The sequence below is a fragment of the Halichoerus grypus genome, chromosome 13 (assembly GCF_964656455.1).
Source record: "Halichoerus grypus chromosome 13, mHalGry1.hap1.1, whole genome shotgun sequence".
Taxonomy (NCBI): domain Eukaryota; kingdom Metazoa; phylum Chordata; class Mammalia; order Carnivora; family Phocidae; genus Halichoerus; species Halichoerus grypus.
The window spans coordinates 2,465,717-2,486,318 of record NC_135724.1 but is presented as its reverse complement, the minus strand read 5'-3'; the positions used below and the strand labels follow the sequence as shown (position 1 = coordinate 2,486,318).

The window sequence follows — 20,602 nt, the reverse complement described above, 5'->3', positions numbered from 1 at the left end:
GGTTACAGCTCGAGTTCACGGAGCTGGAACGCAGCCCCTTCGGCCGATGCGGTTCCCCTCCATCGGCCCAGAGAGCCTCCCAGGGCCGGGGACCACACCTGGGGTGGGGATGGCTCTGCCACCCAGAATGCCCAGACCCTGTGCACCCCGATGTGGGGAAGGCAGTAGCCCCTCTGCTCCCGGCCCCGCCTGGGGCTTCCTGGGTCCTGCCCAGGACCCGCCTGGCTCAGCACCTTGCCGGGAAGGCGGCTCTGTGAGCTGGGAGAGGAGTCGGCCCCGTGGACCAAGCCTGCCAGAGCTAGAGATGCGAGGAGCGGAGTGTCGCAGAGCGGTGGCCGGCGTCTCTGCCTGGGTGAGCCTCAGCGTAGGACCCCCGTGCTTGCCCGCTCCGGGCTTCCGAGTCGGCAGAAAGATGTCACACAGTTCCCACGCGCTCAGAGTCGGTGAAAAGGATCCATGGACGAAGGTCCCAGGGTGTAGGACAAGCAGGTGAGAGGAGCAACCGGGGACAGTAGCCACCCCTGCCCCTGCCCCACGGGACTCGTGCTGCTGCTGGGCGGGTGACCGAGCCTCCAGGAAGGGAGGGCCGCCGCGCACAGGGCCTGGGCGGGTGCGGGGAGCGTGACAATTCCTGGTCCGTGGCTTAGCGCGCGAGCCCTGGATGCGGAGACCAGGCGGCGAGCAGGCCAGCTCCAGGCTGTGGGCGACACAGCGTGTCTGCAGGGAGAAGGGTGGGCTCCCTCTCAGGGGAACTCGCTCCCTCGCTCTCCTTCATTTTCTTTAAGAGGCAAAACGTTGTTCCGGTGCTCAGTACCAACCCAAGCCCTGTGTGGCCGGCGGCGTACACGTTCGGTTCCAGCCCTTCAAGTACATCTCAAAGATGCAACCGCCACAACATAGGGCACGAGAAGCAACTGAAGAGGTCCTGCCCGGCCACGCAGTCCGGGGGTGAGCAGCTCGTCAGGACCGGTGCGCACGGCGTGAGGACCAGATCACTGCTGTCTGATGTGGGTGCAGAAATCCCCCTGGTTCTTGTTATTCAGAGGTGGTCATAAACTGTGTTTGAAAGCACCAAAGTACTAAAGTATCAGCACAGGAAAAAATTCCTGAGTGTGAGCGTGTGTGTATGTGTGTGTATGCATGCCTGTGTGTGTATGGGGGGATATAAATAGTTCTTATAAACCTTGCAGTAATTACTTAGCATTTTTGGGTTGTTTCTTAAAAATAAAAGGATCGTCCTCACTCCTGCTCTAGGCTGGGTTTGGATAAGTAACAAAAGACACTAGCAAACCATTGCAAGCTTTTAGGATCCAAGTAAAGAACATGAAGAAAAATGAAAACCAGAATCACGGTTCATCTCAAAGGCATGTCCCTTCTTATGCAGAAGCAGAAGAGAATGGGGATATTAATGCAAAAGGGCAGGCCTGCGACAGTCTAACAAGGGTTCCTCGATGTGGCATTCCTGACGCTATGGGCTGGGTAAGTGTTGTGGGGTGTAGGCTTTCCTGGGCACCGTGGGACGCTTCGCAACATCTCTGGTCTCTACCCACGAGATGCTCATGGTACCCTGCTGCTGTGACAATAAGGAATGTCCCCAGACATTGGCAAATGCCCCTGAGGGTGGGAGAGGGAAGTCACTGCTAGTTGAGAGATACTGGTCTAGACAAAGAAAAGTATTTGAGAGGGAGAAATAACTATAAATCCATTCACTAGTGTGTTTGCTGGCAGTCAGTTCTTCATAAAAATACATTTTAAGTCATCAAAACTCTTTTTTGGGACAACATGACCAGATTAGAGATAGAAGGTGAGAATCAGATTTAATTTAGAACAAGTGCCCCACTGTCAACGGCTCTTAGACAGGAGACCAGAGCACAGCCCCAAAAGACGTAACAAAGTAGACTTCATCAAAATTTAAAACTGTGCTGCAACTGATGCCATCAAGAAAGTAAAACAACAACCTAGAGGAGACAAAATACTTTCAAATCATCTATCTGATAAGGAACTAGTGTCCAGAATATGTAAAGAGCTCCTACAATTCAACAACAAAAAGACAAAACACCCAAATTTAAAAAAAAATGGGCAAAGAATTTGAGTAACTTCTCCAAAGACAACAAACGGCCAAAAACACATAAAAAGACACAACACATTATCCACTAGGATGGATACAACCAAAAAGATGGACAACAGTCATTGCTGATCAGGGTATGCAGAAGTTGAAACCCCCAGACATGGCTCGTAAAATGGTGCAGTCGCTGTGCAAGACAGTTTGATGGGTCCCCAAACAGTTAACCATAGAGTTACCGTACGATTTGTCAAATCCACTCCTGGGTATATGCCCACGACAAATGAAAACGTACGTCCACACGAAACTTGCCTAAGAGTGTTCACAGCAGCATGTCCGTAACACCACACGGTGGAAACAACCCAAATGTCCCCCAGCAAATGAACGGGTAAAGAGAATGCAGCATCTTCCTGCAGTGGAATAGTATTTGTTAATAATGGACACCTGCCACAGGGATGAACCTTGGAACACTGTCTTATGAAAGAAGCTGGTGGCCAAACACCACACTGCATGATGACACACACACATACATGAAATGTTCAGAGCAGCCAACTCTAGAGGGACTGGAAGGACGCTAGTGGGCGCCGGGGGCTGGGGGGTAGGGTGGAGGGGACGGGCAGGGACTGCTAGTGGGGCCAGATCCCTTTTGGAGGCGACAGATAGGTTATAAAAGCAGACTGCGGTGCAGGCTACACAGTCCCGTGAATAAACTAGAAAGTACTGAATTGTGCATTTTAGATGAATGAATTTTATGGTATGTGAATTTATCTCAATAAAGCTATTTATTAAAAGGAGAACACCACGCCCTCAATAGCCAAGACCCTGTGTAGCCGGGCTGTGACATTAAGGGTGAGGAACCCTTCCTCACAGTAGCTGGCTCATCCTCTGTGGGGACCGCATGGGATTCAGCACCAAGATCCCAGACTGGTTTTTTGAAATGCAGGGAATTAAAATTTTAGAAGACTTTTTTCTCTCTAATTCCTAGGCTGGTTAATTCTCCATCTGGTGACGGTGACTAACTTGGATGAATTTATGAATAAAGAAACAGAAAAGCCTTCCGGTTCAATCCTGCGGACCCCGGAAGAACAGAACAATGATGTCACAGACCTCCATGAGGTGAGATGTCAAAGCCAGGGCCCCTCTCCTAGACCTGTCTGCTGGAATGGCATCCAAGGAAACACAGCAAGCCTTTCTGATGACAAGAGTATATGAAAATCCAGGTTTTGTTTTTAAATCGAGAATCTATGTAAAGAGACATGAAAACCTATGTCCACACAAAAACTTGCTCACAGCAGGGGTATTTCTAAGCGCCAAAATGTGGCAGCAACCCCGCCCCCCTCAGTGGATGAATGCGGTCCATGCACGGAGGGACTATCATTCAGCCATAAGACGGAAGGACACGGATGGACACAGGACACCATCAGCTCCACGGAGGCAGCCAGATAGAAAGACCACACATCATATGATTCCATTCACGTGAAAGGTCCAAAACAGGGAAACCCAGGGACAGGAAGAGATTCGTGGTGGCCGAGGGCCGGGGCATGGAGGCTGAGGCGTGGAAACGCACACGCTCCTTCTGGGGTGAGGTCAACATTCTAAAATTGTTCTGATTGTCCTGCGGGTCTGCGAATCTACTAAAAACCACTGACCCGAACCTTTAAATGGGTGAATTGTATGGCATGTGAGTTACATCTCCAGAAAGGTGTGTTTGAGAAGTGCCCAGAGCTCAGCGTGCAGGTGGTTCCCAGTGAAAGGTCCCAGCATCACGGCAAGGGAGTCTGGACTCCGAATTTGAGGTAGATTATGGAGCTGTTAGCTTCGGAAGTGGCTCTGTTAACGACTCCGTGTTAACACCACCGTCTCTGCCAAGACCATTCTGTAGTGTAATTAGAATTGGTGTTCTTCAAATAATGAAGGCAAAGAAATGAGCTCAGAGTTTTATTTAAGCGTTGACTTTTAGAAGTCACAGCAAAACAAGTATTAACTCGCGTCACGGTAAAAGTGTTTATCGAGGCCCGTTGCGTAACCGGACATACTAACTTCTATTTTAGGAACACAAATATCTTGCCATTTATTTCTGGAAGCTACTGCTCTATCAGCTGGTCCAGTCTTAAATAGGAAGGATGGTCACAGAAGGAAGGGTGTGAGGGGGAGGGACAGACGGGGACAGGGAGAGAGACTGGCTGTTCACTGTAGCTCTTAGAGTTTGGTAGTGAATTGCAAGTTCAATTAAAATGCACTTAGAGGTCAGGTAAGGACATTCATTCAGTTCAAAAGGATAATCTACATTCCTGAAAAGAGAATAAGGTGATGGAAAACTCAGGTCTTCTTAATTTGAAGCCGAATACATTTCCTTTAGTGTTATGTCATAAAAACCTAAGGGTCCTCTAGAATTCCCCTAAACGTAGGACCCTATATAGCCTGCACGTGTTTCTGTAAGTGCTTGCTATAATGCAGATAGGGCAGAAGGGCAGTGAGGTACTGTCCACCTCACAGGGCTGCCGTGGGCATCCACAGCCCCGCCTGCGAAGCCTGCCCCCGGGTCTGGCCCTCGGCTGGCAGAGTCCATCATTATTTATTTTACAAATCTTTATTTCCTGTTTTCCATACTTTAGAAAAGGTGGAATAAAATTATTCTAAGTAAAAAGCAGGTTTGAATGAGCACGTTAATGCGGGAAAAAAGGAGAGGCATTTTCCCCAGAACTGGATCTGTACCCCGCATTTTGGCGCCCTTGCTCTAAGGGAACCAACTGGTACTGCAAATGGAATTATCACTTGTCTCTGCAGACGCTCTTCTTCAAAGCCGGATTCTGCTGCCCCTGGGATCAGAGCCGCAAACCTGCCCCAACGTGCTCTCAGAGCTGGAGAAACAAAGCAGGCTACCTCCTGTTTCTCCCCATCCAGCACCAAAATGAGTCACCTGGACTCCATCATGCGATTAAACACATTTCGAAAATTTCATACATACAAGTGGAGATAGGTTCAGTCACCAGGAGCAAAAGGACTGTTTCTTCATTTCATCAAGAGTCCTCGGCAAAGACACATTCAGGAGAAATTTTGTTTTTCAGGCCACAGACCTTCTCTTTTTTCATAATTGAAGATAAAATTAAGTCAGAGTGTAGTTAGATGAAGATATGAGTTACAAAAATATTCTGAAAAACCTCTTCATGGAGCGTGCAACTCATCCTAACAGGTCACGTGGTGGCCGAGTGGCCCAGGACAGACGCAGATCAGATGGGTTTCTCCGTGTTGTGCATGAAGCAATACTTTGGTTCTGAGCACTGCAGGAATTGTGCCTTAAAAAATCATACTCTGTCTCCCTGTGTTTAGAGCACGGTTATATGCTCAGGAACAAAAACATAAAATCAAAGATTGGTTTTCTTTTAAACACTGAAGAGTTGACAAGAAAGGCATGAAATATAATGTTCCTAAACAGAGTAACTAAATATTCTGTATTCCAACAATGAAATGAGAAGAGTCTGTGTATTAAAAATGACTCATCAGAAGGAAGTATTACATGCTCTTGGAATATTGTACAAATCTCTTGCCACATTCCACTTTGAAATGTGTTGCAATAAACTACTTTTTAAAAAAACTAAAATGGTCACAAAGTAGAATAGAAGGGCGGAAAAAGATTTTGCGTTCAATTTATTTTATTTGGTGGGTGAGTGGCTGTCACTGTAGCCCTTTTATTAATTCAATACAAAAACAACCCCCTAAGACCCATGATTCTGGAGGCAAAGCGCACCCAGAACCACAGCTGTTGCCCATGAAAACCAGACTAAAACAGCTACACAAACCCCAGCACTCTCCGAGTCCTGGGAACAGTGAGCCAGGACAACACACTCGGGGACCCCAGCATTCACGGGGCGTGCCTTAGATGCGCGTTCATGGCGGCCTTGCTTTGCAAAGACAAGGACATGTGTATTTGCTCCTGCCATTTCCTTCCACTGCTTCTTCGCTGAGATGAGCCTGGGCTGGGCCACTGCACCCCCTCAGGCCAAGGGCTCCCAAGAGCTGGCGGCATTCGAGGGCGCCCCTGGTTGGGGGTTCCACCGCTCTCTTTGGGAAGGCCCTGAGCAGGGCGGCCAGCTGCACCCCTCCCTCACCGTGTCCGCCTCCAGTCTAGCCTCTTTCCATGCTCCTCAAGCACCCGGAGGGGGAGGTCTGGGTGAGGCTGCAGAGCCAGCTGGGGCCCCCGCACAAGAAAGGGAGCAGGGGTGCGGAGGCAGAGGAGGGGACCCGCCAACCTCTGCCTGCGGTCCCTCCGGCCGGCAGCACTGGGCTCCCCAGAGGGGCTGCTGTGGAATAAGGCCCAGCCGAGCCACCCACACGCCAGCAGGGGCTCCGAGCCCTCCCCTGGGGCCACGCGCATGCAGGGTTCAGGGATTCAGAGTGCCCTCTTTAAATTGCATGTTCTGAGTACAAAATGGCTTCCCTAAATCCTAGCCCAGAGACTGGGGGACAGCAGGGCCCAACAAGCACACAGAGAGCAGACGAAGAAGCCCAGATTCGCACGGTCGCTCAGTGCTCAGGGCCAACTGTTCGCCCACAGCACCCCTCATGGGCGAGGAAACCGGCTCAGAGCGGACGCTGGGGGCTCAGGCAAAACCCCAGAGAGAAACAAAAGGAACCCGCCTTGGGGGTGGGGAGCTGCACAAGGGCATTGAGACACAGTAGCTGCAAGAGGGCGTCTGGGAGAAGGCCGGGGCCAGCGAGGGCAGAGGGGAGCGGGAGCTGCCTGCCGGGCAAGGGCAGCAGGTGCAAGGTGGCCCCGCCGGGCCAGGGGGCAGGAGAGGACAGCCTGGCTGCAGGGAGAGAGCGTGCGCGCCGTGCTAGCAGGACCTTCGCTCGAACACACCCGAAAACAACACCGGAGGTAGCTTTGCTTCTAAACTTGTAGACGCTGGCACTTTCTGAAGTGTCTTCATGCAGTAACGAGAGAGCACACACCTCTATGAACAGTCTGCGTCGCCGTAATCCTACAGGGCCTCGTGCAATTAATGCCATTACCAGCTCGCCCTACTGATCTACTTACAACTTGAGTTTGGTTACACAGACCTTGTGCTAAAGTGTAATTAAGGATGCATTAACTAAGAGTCTGTTTTGCAAGCACCAAAAGCCGCAGAAACATGAAAATGAATCTTATCTAGGCTTTTGTTTAAAGATATGATAATTAAGTTAATGCAGGCAGCAAGCTGCCCACTAGGAGAACGACACGTTACAGTCACCCGCGGCAGAGCGGGAGAAGCTGTGCGGCAGCTGCCGATCCGCATCCTACGGTGCTTCGGGCTGGCGGGCTCGAAACAGCACACACGCGCACTCGGAAAGGTAATTTTGCACAAACATATTCCAGCGTATAGAATCTCTTGCTTCCAAATTTAAACTTTGAAAACCACACTGCCCAAGTAACAAGTGACAAAAGACAGGAAATAACATTTTGAAAATCGGAGTTTTAGGTCTCATGTCATTAAAAATACTGTAAGAGGATTGTATTAAATATCAAGAAGTTCTTCCTTATTAATAAGCAGGTGCAGAGTTTTCCTATGAAAGGACATGCTCTTGGCTGACAGCATCTGAAACGAACCTGTCTCCGAAGGATGACGTGGCGCGGTGGTGTTTTGGAGCCCCGGCGTGGGCTGACAAACGGAGTTCAACCAGCCTGGCGCAAGCCACCACATCAGCAAGCAGCTGGGTCGGTGCCGGCGATGGGGGCTGGCTACGGGAGGGCCTCTCCAGCCTCCACTCCCGCAGACTGGGCCCAGCGCCCCTCCCAGAGGGGCCGCCCCGTCTAACACCCACCGACGTCGCTGACGGTGCGTGAACGACCCTCTGCTCGGCCATACCCGAGATCACGTTCTCAGCCAGACGTAAATCCAAAATTGAACTTGAAAACCATTTCACATAAAGCACAACCGTCACAAGCTCAGATGCCTTCTCAACTTAAAAACCCACTGAATGAAACGAGCCCCCTCTTCTGCGCCCTCGGTGCTGCATTTGGATACGAGGGCAAGATCTCGGACTCCCCTGCCGGCCCCTCGGCTCTCTCACAAGAACTGAGCATCACACACACAGGGACGGAGTAATTAGGGAACATCACACACTGAAGTAAGAAACGGGCAGAGAAAGCTCTGTGCGTCCAGCTAACAACAAGCTGATCCACAGGCCTGTCTCACGGGAGCACCGGGCTCCTGCCATCAGCCGCCTCGAGGCCCAAGAACGTGACCCGTGACGACAGAGAGAAGGCAGGTGGGTGGGCCGGGTGGCATCTGGTGCATGTTCTGCTCTTCCCATAGTTTTACACAAAGAATCATTTTATTGTCACATCATTTCTATTTAATAACCTGTGTTAGTCTATCACATATCTAACAACTGCTATGATCCAAAGTTAGCGGCTTGCAAACTGGGTCACAGTTTCTGATAAAAACGAACTTTGCAAACAAGCCTATGGTAGCCTGAAAGAACACAGAACATGAGCATCTCGCGGGAGTCAGAGCTGCTGGGCGTTCAAGCCCAGAACCAGAAGTTGGAGCCCTCGGGGTCCTGAGGCCGGATCCCGAGGCCCCAACTTGGCCAAGGGAAGGGGTCCCCCACAGCGTGGTGCGTGGCCATGTTCCAGCTAAGGGGGAGCTGGGCAGGGGGCAGGGTGGGGGCCGAGGGGGGAGCCGAGCGGGGGCAGGGTGGGGGCCGAGGGGGGAGCCGGGCGGGGGCAGGGTAGTGGCCGAGGGGGAAGCCGGGTGGGGGCAGGGTGGGGGCCGAGGGGGGAGCCGGGCGGGGGCAGGGTGGTGGCTGAGGGGGAAGCCGGGTGGGGGCAGGGTGGGGGCCGAGGGGGGAGCCGGGCGGGGCAGGGTGGGGGCCGCCAGGCCGAGGGCACAAGCCCCAGCCCGGCCGGCTGACTGCACACAGGTTTATGGGGCCTGGGGCACCGCTTCATAATCAGCCTGACGTTATTTTTATTAAGGGTTGTTGAGGGGTGGCTTTGTTACTAATTACACTTATGTATTTAATAATTACATGTGTGTTTGTAGACTTGCTGCCGCCCCGACTGACAAAGGTGTGCGCGTTCTCTGTGTATCAGATGAAACAAAATACCCACTTCTATTCCTTAAGCATCAGAGCCCACCTTAGGGTCGCAATGAGGGACTTCCTCTGGGTCCAGAGAGCAGCAGTGCTGCTGACTCAGCACGTTCTAGAGTCGGCTATAAGGTAGTAAGACTGCTCTCTGACCTCAGTAAAACACTCTGCATCTCGGGGCGCCTGGGGGGCTCAGTCACTGAGCGTCTGCCTTCGGCTCAGGTCATGATCCCGGGGTCCTGGGATCCAGCCCCGCATCGGGCTCCCTGCTCGGCGGGAAGCCTGCTTCTCCCTCTCCCTCTGCCTCTCCCCTGCTTAAGCGCTCTCTCTCTGAAAAATAAATAAATAAAATCTTCAAAAAAAAATTCTGCACCTCGAGCCCAATGGTCAGCAGCACCTGCAGCGGCACCTTCCCACGAGGGGCACGAGCCCGCCCGGCGGGTTGGAAGCCTGCTCCCCCTTCAGGGGCGGCTCTGGGTCTCAAGGCAAACACGACTCGACAGCCCAACTGCAAGAAGACACTTCAAGTACCTTCTGTGGCTCGTTCTCAAGTCAGATACAGACCCGCTCAGAGTTTTCCAGAAGTGTAATAAGAAGGTGATTGACTATTCACAGATTTTGGAAGGCATGTCTTCCACATTATTTTATTTCTCTTTTTTAGGAGCTCGCTGAAGTTCTTTCGGAAGCAAGTCAGGACGGTGGACTCCCGTGTGCATCAGAGCCCGAAGCATCCGTGTGAATGCACGCTGGCGTAAGTGCAGCTGTCTGATGTCGTCCCGGGCGGGGCGCGGTGGACACGGAGCCGCGTGCTGAGCGGAGGGGGCCCACAGCACGGCCGCGCCCCCCTTTGCAGTTTCTGGTATTCGTACATGTGTTTGTGCTTCTCAGAGGATCTTACCTTCCACGTCCAGTATTAGCTTTTGCACGAAACTCCATGACTCTGAGAGAGACCAGAATTCTTTTCACTGACAAAACCGTGCTGACACTTGCTCGGCAGGGTTTTAGGTGCTCTGAGAACCAAGGTGACATGGACGGAGGACCCAGGAGGCCACGCTGCCCCCCCACACACGTGGCCGTTGGCGTCTAAAGTATTTAAAATTAAATAACATTTAAAACTTGGTTCTGCAGTGGCGCTAGCCACGTATCGCGTGCTTCCCAGCCGTGTGTGTCTGGAAGTAGTTCCGCGCTCCCCAGTCGAGGTCGGTGGGACTTCCACACGGCGGTGTGTGTGAGCTAGACGTACAGAGAAGAACGAGCTCTGCAACACGGCAGGAGACAAGCTACGACGGGCGTCGGCCTGTTTCTCGCCGTCTAAGGATTTACTACACACTGTCGAGGGGTTTCCAGCTACCAGGCGACTTGGTGCACGCCTGCGAGGAAGCACCTTCCACTCTTCAGATCCCTGAGCTTTTAAACGTGTATGATTCACTTAAGAATGACTGGAGTTCTCAATAAGGCTTCTTATGCGACTTGCCCAAGAAAACAGATCTTACACCCATTGGGTCTGACAACTGCCGAGGCGCCACCAGCCCATCAGGAAGGTAACTACTTCTGGGTGACTCTTCAGCGCCCAGCGACCCCACAGCCCCGTTGCCATCGCATGCAGGCTGGGGTCGGGGTGACTGCACGAAGTGGCTTTCTGAGTAAGTTCACTTCGCATTCTGTGAAACAGCCACGGTGACAGCGTCACTTTGCACAAGGAAGTGTGGGAGGACGTGTGGCTTCGGGAGGAAACGGCGCCTCTGGGTCTGGAGATCTGAAGGGCCCGGTCTCAGTCCCACCGTGCCCTTCTCCCAGAGGCATGGACAGCCCCCCACCCCAGGCTCGACGCACGGTCAGCCCCCTGCCCCGGGCTCGACGCACGGACAGCCCCCTGCCCCGGGCTCATGTGCTGGAGTTCCCTGGAGAGCTCACCAGCCGTCACCCGGCCTGGGGCTGGTGGTGGGAGGGGTGCCCTGGGCACACTCCCCCACAGATACGTGGGGAGGGGACACTGAGGACACGTCCCCAAGGAGAACTCGCACAGGTCGGGCCCTCAGTGGACCTAATTTCCGTGTGGGGAGGAGAGATGACTGTAAGGAGCCGTGTCAGCTGATGGTTTCAAACAGGATTAGTTCCCGTTCTTGAGGCTGCTACGTCCAGAACAGAGCTTTCTAAATGGGCAAGAGGACCCGGCAGCATCCCATGGCTGGGATGAGAAGTTGTAGGACGAAGCACTCCGTAGAGGACTGGCCTTGAGGAATTACCCCGTGGGTGGACAAGGGCAGCCCCCGTCACAGCTGGGGTGTCAGGACTTTCAAAGGAAACGATGCTCCCATCAAAGTGAAAGACGGTCTACATGGTGACGAGAAGAGCCGAGTCAGGGCCTTTGTGTCTGTTCGTCTCGTTTCTCAGAATGTCTTTCGGATATTGTCTGGAGGGTCTCATCAAGCAAGTGGGTTTTAATAACGACTAAAGACGCGGATGACTTTTTCGGGGATGTGGTCACCCCTGGAGAGGCAACGTGCTGGTGGGTATTGTTCACGTCTGGCTCCGAAAAACAGCCTAAATAACTTACCAGTGTAATCTGAAATACCAGACTAGTAAGTTACTCCCCACTGTAAAATTTAGACGTGAACCTACATTTTGCAAGCTCTCAGATTTTGTTTTTCACTGTGGTATATTTTTCCTTAAGCTGATTAAATAGCAACATCCAGAACCATGGCTGGCACCTGTGGGGACTTTATGAGCCAGATACGAGTACCAGGAGAAGTCCAGAGAGGAGCTTTTCCCAGGCCACCTACAGATGAAAAGCAGGTTTTCAAGATTATTGCAGTTTGCTAGGTTTTAAACATTTTAAGGGCATCATCGCTTGACATCACTCATTTTGGAAAATGTGCAAGTATGTCGAGACAAACCACTGGTGGTCTTTATTTTCCCCTTTCTGGCAGGAATGATTCTAACCAGAGACACCCTCTACTTTCAGAGGAGAAAAAAAAATCATGAGATTTTAAGTTCATCCAAAGTGAACTGATGTCAGTGTTTAAACAAAAAAAACAAACAAAGCTGAGAATTCAGATGTTAAGAGATAGTTCAGGGCACTGGAAATCCTACTTCCTTCAGTGAGGTAGGAAACTGGGGGGCAGGGAAATGCAGAGTCCCACACTGAATAAAATCAGAACCCAGGGCAGCCTAAGTAACACATATGGTCTCTGTCCTGAGTACCTGTTGCTTAGGGACCCTATGCTGAGGGCCCATCACGGGTGGACCATACACTGAGGGCCTGTTGCAAATGGACAGTTTCTCCAAAGGGACAGTTGGTCGAACTCCTTTTATTCAAGCTGACAAAAGGTAATGAGTCTCCGCAGTAGCCAGGTGAGCCAAATGTCTTCTCTCCCATTGCCTTACCTGGCTCCCAAGGGCCATCCGCCACACAGCCTCCCCAAAGGCAGGGAGTCTATTTTTAGCCTGTGGAACCAGTTTTCTTCCTGGAGCCTCTGTGGGTGGAGTCTGCTGAGAAGGCTGTGAGTCTCGGCCCAGACCCAGGGGCTCAGGCAGCAAGCGTGGGTGTCCTCTGGAGCCGCCAGGGCAGGGGGGCGCATCCTTCCTGGTTCTGCCAAATCACCATCGTAAACACGGACCGAGTGATAACGAGCTGATAAACGAGTGAGCCAGCACTATCTGGACTCTTAAAAACACAGGGAACCAAAGGCAACATAGGGCTTTCTTCATTTCTGAAGACTGGGAATGATCCACGGAAACGTCCCCGTGGCTCCTCCCGTGGCTGGGGTCTTTCTCCCTAATGCTCACCACCGGATATTCTGCTCTGTGCTGGGGCCACAGGAACAGGGCTCTCAGCCGCCTTGCCACCTGGCCCTGCGTCCGGATCCACCTGTTACTAACATGCAAGGCTGGCATGGGCGCCTTCTCTCTACCCCTTCTCGAACACCACTTCTCCTGCACCTGACGTGTCTTCTTCATGGGGAGGGAGAAACAGGAGACTGTGAGGTGCTGAGTCACGGGGAGACACCTGACGCTGTAGGGTCCTGCTGGGAAGGGTCTCCTTCCCCGGCACTGGACAGAGGGCTGGGCCGGAGCAGGAAGTCGCCCTAAGCCCATCGCGCAGCAGGTCCTCGGCAGGATGCGGGAGTGAGGGTGGGCGGGGAGAGCAGCTCCCGCAAGAGGCCGGGTGGCGAGGGATGGAGGTGACGCTGCCCTGCACAGACCCTCCGATTAACAGGTCAATCGGCCCCCGACACAGACACAGCTCCGACTCTCCCCCAGGTCAAACAGGCCTCACGGAATCACCTGCAGAAGCATACAGAATGGTCCACGGTAGGGCGGGGGCTCACGTCATCTTACTCTATTCTGGTGCAAATCTGAACGCCGTGTAGCATCTCAGACGCTCACTCTGAAAGCTGTCAAAGGCTTGCTCTCCACTTACAAATTTTTTTTTTAAAGAGCTTTAACATGTCACAATCACCCACAGGAACCAGTGTTCTTAAATTCCCAATTTTTTAAATCATCCAAATGTTAAACATTAGCTTTCAGAAAACAAGAGTGCAAGGACAGGCCTTCCTTCTGCTCAACAATCTTATTTTGGTAGAATTAAACAAATTAAGAGGATGTTTCAGTGACTCACAACGTCAAACGACAGGAAAGAACCTCGAGCCACAAAGCGGATTTTAGAACTGGGGCCCCAAATCCGTCACCACGAGACTGTGCTCCCTCGGGGCTAAGAGGTGGCCGGTCCCGCGGCAGCTGCTCTCCACTCTCACCTCCGGAGACTCTGCTCCAGGTGCAGACCCCGCCCGACTGGACACACAGATCAACACTGCTGCCCGTTAGAACGGCGAGGTGATCAGTCGCACGGTTTGGGGTTTAGAAATGAACAAGTCAACCCCCATTCAATATTGACTAGAATCATGTATGTATTTATAAAATCAGTCCCCCTTTCAGCAGCAAACGGAGGATTCCAAACCAATAATGACATTATACACAGGTAAGTCCCTTCCGGTTCATCTTGGGCCTGAAATGATTAGTCAAGATGCTAGATAACACTGCTCTTAACTAATGAAGGTAACACAGGAGCGAGAACAGAGTGTACTCACTCCTTTACTTTACAGGGAGGACTCAAAGCAAATTATGGACAATGACCCCCCCTGGCTGATAGAGGAAAGGAGTCCAGGCAAGAGCAGAGAAGGACCCCCTGCTGCTCAGGTCACTGTTATTCATCACAAACCCCACTACAGAACTCTTGAGAGGGTGTTGGGGCTGCCGCCCAATCCCGTCCCTTGGCAAGTGGCGCCAGGACGGTCCATGAGCCGCCATGTGTCTTGACTGTAACACGCATAAGGTTACGTCGACATGAAGTACCAAAGACACGGCGCAATTTCCCTCCCCTGTCCCCACAATCAGGGCGGATTCAATGTCCCGAACACAAGGTCAGCCATGTTTTCTCATCCTCTGAAATGACACTCGATGCCTGTAAAATGAGGTGGACACCGTGCGGGAAACACAAAGAAGATTACTTCTGATGACCTGGAAGGATTCGGACCATTTTTACGTGCATTTTCCCCTTTTGCTTATGTGTACCTTCCAAGTGCGGTACAGTGACGGAGTGGACAGGGATGGGGGGCAGGTGCCACCCGAAAGACCAGCCCAGTAAGACTGTCGTGGGCTGGGGTCTAGGCTGAGGCGTGCGGGTCTTGGTCTGTGTGCTAAGGACCACACAGACGTTTCTAAGGCAGGGGGATAACACCCCAACAGTTTTAGCGGGAAACCCTGCAGCCACAGTCCGTATCGGGAGGATTATTTCAATGACAAAACCGGCTCACTTCTTACCTTGTTGCCCTTCTCCGCGCTTGACTCCCGCTTTCCCGCGTGGTTTCCCATCCTGAACCGATGAGCTCGTCAGAAGCTACAAGACAAACAGAAGGCATTGGCCTTAAAGCTGGTCCTCTCAGAGTGTTCTCCCTTGTTTTCAGTCAGAGCAACAGTCCCCTGAGGCACCCCTTGCCTGTTTCTGAGACGAGAAAACTAAAACCCCCAGACTTGAGACACACCAGAAGCCTTACTAGCACGTGCCTTTGTTGGTTTCTGATCAGAATCAGAACGTTTGCACGCGGGACCCCTGCTGATCCCCACGCTCTGTTCAGTAACAAAGACCCCTCAGCGTGTTTCCTCATCCTAGACAAGGAACCCCAGTCCAGACCTCTCGTGCACGGTGTCCACTCCGCGGCATACACACACGGGGGGTCCCACCTCCTCCCCAGGTGTGGTGAGCCGCGCTGAGAGGCAGACAGGGCGACACTCCTGAAAACGAACGACCGTTCAGGCTCCCTGTTTAGGGAATCACGGGGCAACAGAAACTGCAAGGTCAGACTGAGGTCTGCTTATCAGACAGTAAGTATCCCAAGAATCTGCAGAATTTGCAAGGAAGATAAAGTTGGATTCAAAAAGCATCTGTTCCTCATCTGGTTTTTCTAACAAACTTTAGCAGTTTTGTGTCTTCTCAAAAGGCACAAAACTGGAGAGTTTAGCCAAACTCATTCTATACCATTCGCTTATCCACCCTCATCCTTGGACCTGTGCTGACCACCGGGACCATTCGCTCGGTCACCTGTGCCTGGCGCACGTGCTGGTCTTTAGGGACGGTTGTAAAGTGTCATTGTCCACGCGGAATTCTTTTTAAAGAACACGTGAAAACCAACTCCCTGCTAAACGTGAAACAGTTTTTCTTGAAGGGTAAAAAAGGGAAGAATTTCTAAAACATTACATATGCCTGCATAAAAGTCAAGTCTGGCTCCCCAAGAGGGGAAAGGGAAACTGCTTAAGATCTGAATTTTTCCAAAGTCTCTCCTAGTCCTGGGTGCCTCTGAGTGACCATGACGGGTGCCTTTGCCCCTCTCCATGAGGACCCCGGCCGTCGGCGGGATGGGCGAGAAAGGGAGCGATGACGTTTTTGAGTGTCGCTCCCAGGCTGTGTGTGAGCACGTGAGCAGTTATTGGGTGGACACCACCAACAGCCAACCACCTGTGGAGAGAACACCCTTCCCACCTCGTACGTTGTAAATGGAAATTGGGCCGGGCGATCGTATGTCCAGTGAGAGCCTGGGAAGAGAAAGATTTAGTGAAGTGGCAATAATGAGTTCCAGTAAATCAAAGACATAGCTCTAGCAGCAATATAACATCACTAACTTAGAACAATCAGGTGAATTCCGCATGTTTCATGCACGAGAGTGAAAAAAAACCCAGTGTTTAAAAATGTATGCTTTTAAAGATGCAAATCTACCTTTGCAGATAATTTCAGCCTCCAGTGTGATTCTATCATCTATCTATGAAATTATTTAAATTGGACCATCACAAAAACCCTCAAAGGAAAAATGGGAGGTTTGGACACACATGGTACTTTACTTGATGGGCACAAAAAGGGAAAGAGAGAACTTGTTTTTGTCCTCTTGGGGTCTACACAGTAGTCACAGGATGTGAGTGGGTGTTCTCCCCAGGAGACATGGGTCTGAATGCAGGTAGCAGCTGTTCTGCTCAAGTCTGGCCTCTCTTTGATTCCTTGTAGGGTTTTAACTAAATATTGGGAACTTGCAAGATGTATAGAATACACAGAATAACAATGCACTAAACATCTGTGGATCTCCCCCCCCATCTTAGAAATAAGCATTGGTTATACAAAACTAAATGCATGCAATAACAAGTATTGTTAAATATCTATACTACCCAGAGCAATCTACAGATTTAATGCAATCCTTATCAAAATATCAACAACCTTTTTCACAGAACTAGAACAAACAATCTGAAAATTTGTGTGGAACCACGAAAGACTCTGAATAGCCAAAGCCATCTTAGAAAAACAAAACTGGAGGCATCAGAGTCCCAGATTTTGAGATACACCACTGTAGAGTAGAGTAGTATCTGCAGTAATCAAAACAGTATGTTACTGGCACAAAAACAGACACATAGATCAATGGAATGGAACAGAAAACCCAGAAATAAAACCATGATTATATGATCAATTAATTTTGACAATGGAAGCAAGAATATGTAATGGGAAAAAGACAGTCTCTTCAATAAATGGCTTTGGGAACACTGGACAGCTCCAGGCAAAAGAATGAACTTTCTTACACCATATACAAAAATGAAATGGATTAAAGACCTAAATCTGAGACCCGAACCATAAAAATCCTGGAAGAGAGCACAGGCAGAACCATAAAAATCCTGGAAGAGAGCACAGGCAAGAGAGCACAGAAAGACAAGAAATACAAGGTGAAGAGTGACGTACGATCATTGACTAGGATGCAGGTGCAGCAACATTTTTCTAGATATGTCTCCTGAGGGAAGGGAAATAAAAGCAAAAATAAACTATTAGAACTACATCAAAATAAAAAGCTTCTGCACAGCAAAGGAAACAATCAAAAAAACTAAAAGGCAATCTATGGAATGGGTGGAGATATTTGCAAATGACATACCCAATAAAGGGTCAGTATCCAAAATATATAAAGAACTGATACAACTTAACATAAAAACAAAACAAAACAAATACTCTAATTAGAAAATGGGCAGAAGATATGAATAGACATTTTTCCGAGGAAGACATACAAATAAACGGCCAAGAGACACATGAAAAGATGCTCAACATCACTCATCATGGGAAATACAAATCAAAACCACAATGAGAGATCACCTCACACCTGTCAGAATGGCTAAACTTAACAACTCAGGAAACGACAGGTGTTGGCGAGGATGCGGAGAAAGGGGAACCGTTGTGCCCTGTTGGTGGGAATGCAAGCTGGTGCAGCCATTCTGGAAACAGTATGGATGTTCCTCAAAAAATTAAAAATAGAACTACCCTATGATCCAGTAATTGTACTACTAGGTATTTACCCAAAAAATGCAAAACACTAATTGAAAGGGGCACATGCACCCTGATGTTTATAGTAGCATTACCTACAATAACCAAATTATGGAAGCTGCCCACGTGTCCATTGACACATGAATGGATAAAGATGTGGTATATATACACAATGGAATATTACTCAGCCATCAAAAAGAATGAAATCTTGCCATTTGCAAAGACATGGATGGAACTAGAGGGTGTTATGCTAAGTGAAATAAGTCAGTCAGAGAAAGACAATTATATGATCTCACTGATCTGTGGAATCGTAGAAACAAAACAGGTGAACAAAGGAAAAAAGAGAGAAGACAAACCAAGAAACACTTAACTCCAAAGAACATGTTGATGGTCGCCAGAGAGGAGGGGGTTAGGGGAGGGGTTAAACAGGGGAAAGGAGAAAAATGAAACATAGGCAAAAAGAGTTAACTTCTTTTAAAGCCGACAACTTGGACTTTCGGGTTTCCTTCCGTCTGAGCGTAAAGAACCTCACATTACCGACCCTGTACTCCCCTGGGCAGCAGTCCAACCCAGCGTTCCCTGCTCCCCACCCCTACTTCCTCCAACCAGCGTCCCCTCCCCGTCTCCCCAGAGTGATGTTCCCTCCTTCCAGAAAACAAATCTCTAAACCTAAATCAGAATAGTGTGGGGTGTGTAAATATTTAGGGGCTTGTGGACAAAAGCGGAGCTATTTTTGGACAAAAGGACATTTGAGGCTGAAATCCAATGACAGACACCCCTCCCCCCACCCCCCCGCTTGGAGAAAGGTAATGTTTCTTCCAAGCTGGTTGGTCCTGACCCAAACTTCCTCACACTTCAAAGCAAAACATGAGGCTGCACTTGGGAGGGTTGTTCCTGAAATATTTAATCAATATTTAGAAAACTCAAGACTACCAGACCGAGGATAGATGGAAGTAACAAAAAGTTCCAGGTCAGACTTCTGAATGCATACAGAAGCAGTTAGAGCTGACTGCCTCTGGGATGAATAGCAAGAGAATTTATTTTATACATATCATTTTGCGTAGGCAGATTCTTGCCTTAAATGCACAACATGCATTCTGGCCCAAAGAGAAAGACAAGAAATACAAGGTGAAGAGTGACGTACGATCGTTGACTAGGACCTTCGTCCTGGCGAGGCCTTCCAAGGCACCCGAGGATGGGGGTATCTCGTAGGACTGCGGGCAAAGTCATGGCACGCACATGAGTATGGGCACTGGCTTACCTGAGAGCTAGCAGGGTAGGGCCACAGAAGGATGAGGCGCTGTGACGGAGAGCTCACTACCGCTCGCAGGCCTCCCAAACATGCTGAGAAGAACCAACTGCAGACCAGCCAGTGGGACACTGGCGGCCCGTCTTTATTGCACTGCATTTTTTAAGTCATCTCCACACCCGACGTGGGGCTGGAACTCAATGACCCTGACATCAAGAGCCCCATGCTCTCCTGACCAGGCCAGCCAGGCATCCCTGTTCCATTTCATTTCTGTAATTAATTGAATTGAGACAGCAGAATTTTGAACATGTGGAATGCTGCTTAGAAGCCAGCTGACTCTAAAGCATCTTGAGTAATTGGAGAAGCTTCTTGTGAAATAATAGAAAAGGGAAGTGGGGAAGGGTGGGGGGGGAGGGTTGGAGCTGGAAGCAGAATGACCTCTGGTTGCAGCGGGGGCTGCCACACACTGCTTAGGGTGAAGTCCAGTTCCGGCGGGGATGCCTAAAAAGCCCCCAGGGGTTACTGGAAATTTCCATAACAGTACATGAACAACCATACTGTTGCAAGCTAGGAGGCTAGAATTCAGCATAAGCTGTTCCAGGTCGCAATCCACTGTTGACCACGCAGGCTCAGGGTTCAGAATTCACCCCTCCTGTAGCCAACACTACCACCTGGCCCCTTGGTGGAGGTCCTGAAGGGCCCCCCAGACAACACCCACCGCGGGCGGCGGCGAGTGCATGCGCGCGGCAGGGCTGACGTGCATGGGGGCGCAGAGGTGAAAACAGGGCGCTTCCAAGTATTTTAACCAACTGCATCCTGCTGGGATTCTAACATTTCCAAGTGCAAACATGGCAAGTCAGAGCGAGGTGCCAATCCAGGCTAGTGCTGTGTGAAGCAGGGCAACTGGCTCCACCTCTCTGAGCCTCAGATTCCTTTGAAGTGGAAGGAAGGAAAGCTCTTTGGCTGCCCTCTGGTGAGAATGAAGCAGCCCTGGTTAGAGCAAGGGGGAGCTCTAGGTGCTGCTGGTTTCTGTCCTCCCGTCCCTCCCAGCAGGTGCACGTGACAGGGTGGGGGGTAAGCAGCTGCAGGAATGCAGAGACCTTGCCATGGGCATTCACTCAAACTGACAAGGTCGAGGGAAGAGGAGGTGGTAAGAACACCACCGCCCTGGAGAAGCCCGGGAGTGATGCCACACCAGGATCCCGAAGCGAGAGCTCAGGCCCCCCCAGGGACCAGCCCGACACAGGAAGTTAGGCAACTGGGGCTGGCTCAAGACTGCTGAATGGGGCAGCGAGAAAGCAGAAGTCCGCCAACAGGAGCTGCAAGACACAGCCGCTTCTGGCTTCAGAACAGCCTTCAGATACTCGCCCAG

General features: G+C 50.7%; 1 protein-coding gene across 1 annotated transcript in view; it reads right to left on the bottom strand.

The window, feature by feature from the left end:
• The window catches only part of MBP (myelin basic protein), an 88,713-nt gene extending 73,678 nt beyond the window's left edge, over positions 1-15,035 (bottom strand). The window contains exon 1 of the mRNA XM_036093748.2: positions 14,960-15,035. Within this exon, the coding sequence (XP_035949641.1) occupies positions 14,960-15,010 (51 nt within the window). The 5' untranslated portion in view covers positions 15,011-15,035. The remainder of the gene's footprint in view (positions 1-14,959) is intronic.
• Positions 15,036-20,602: the final 5,567 nt, after the last annotated feature.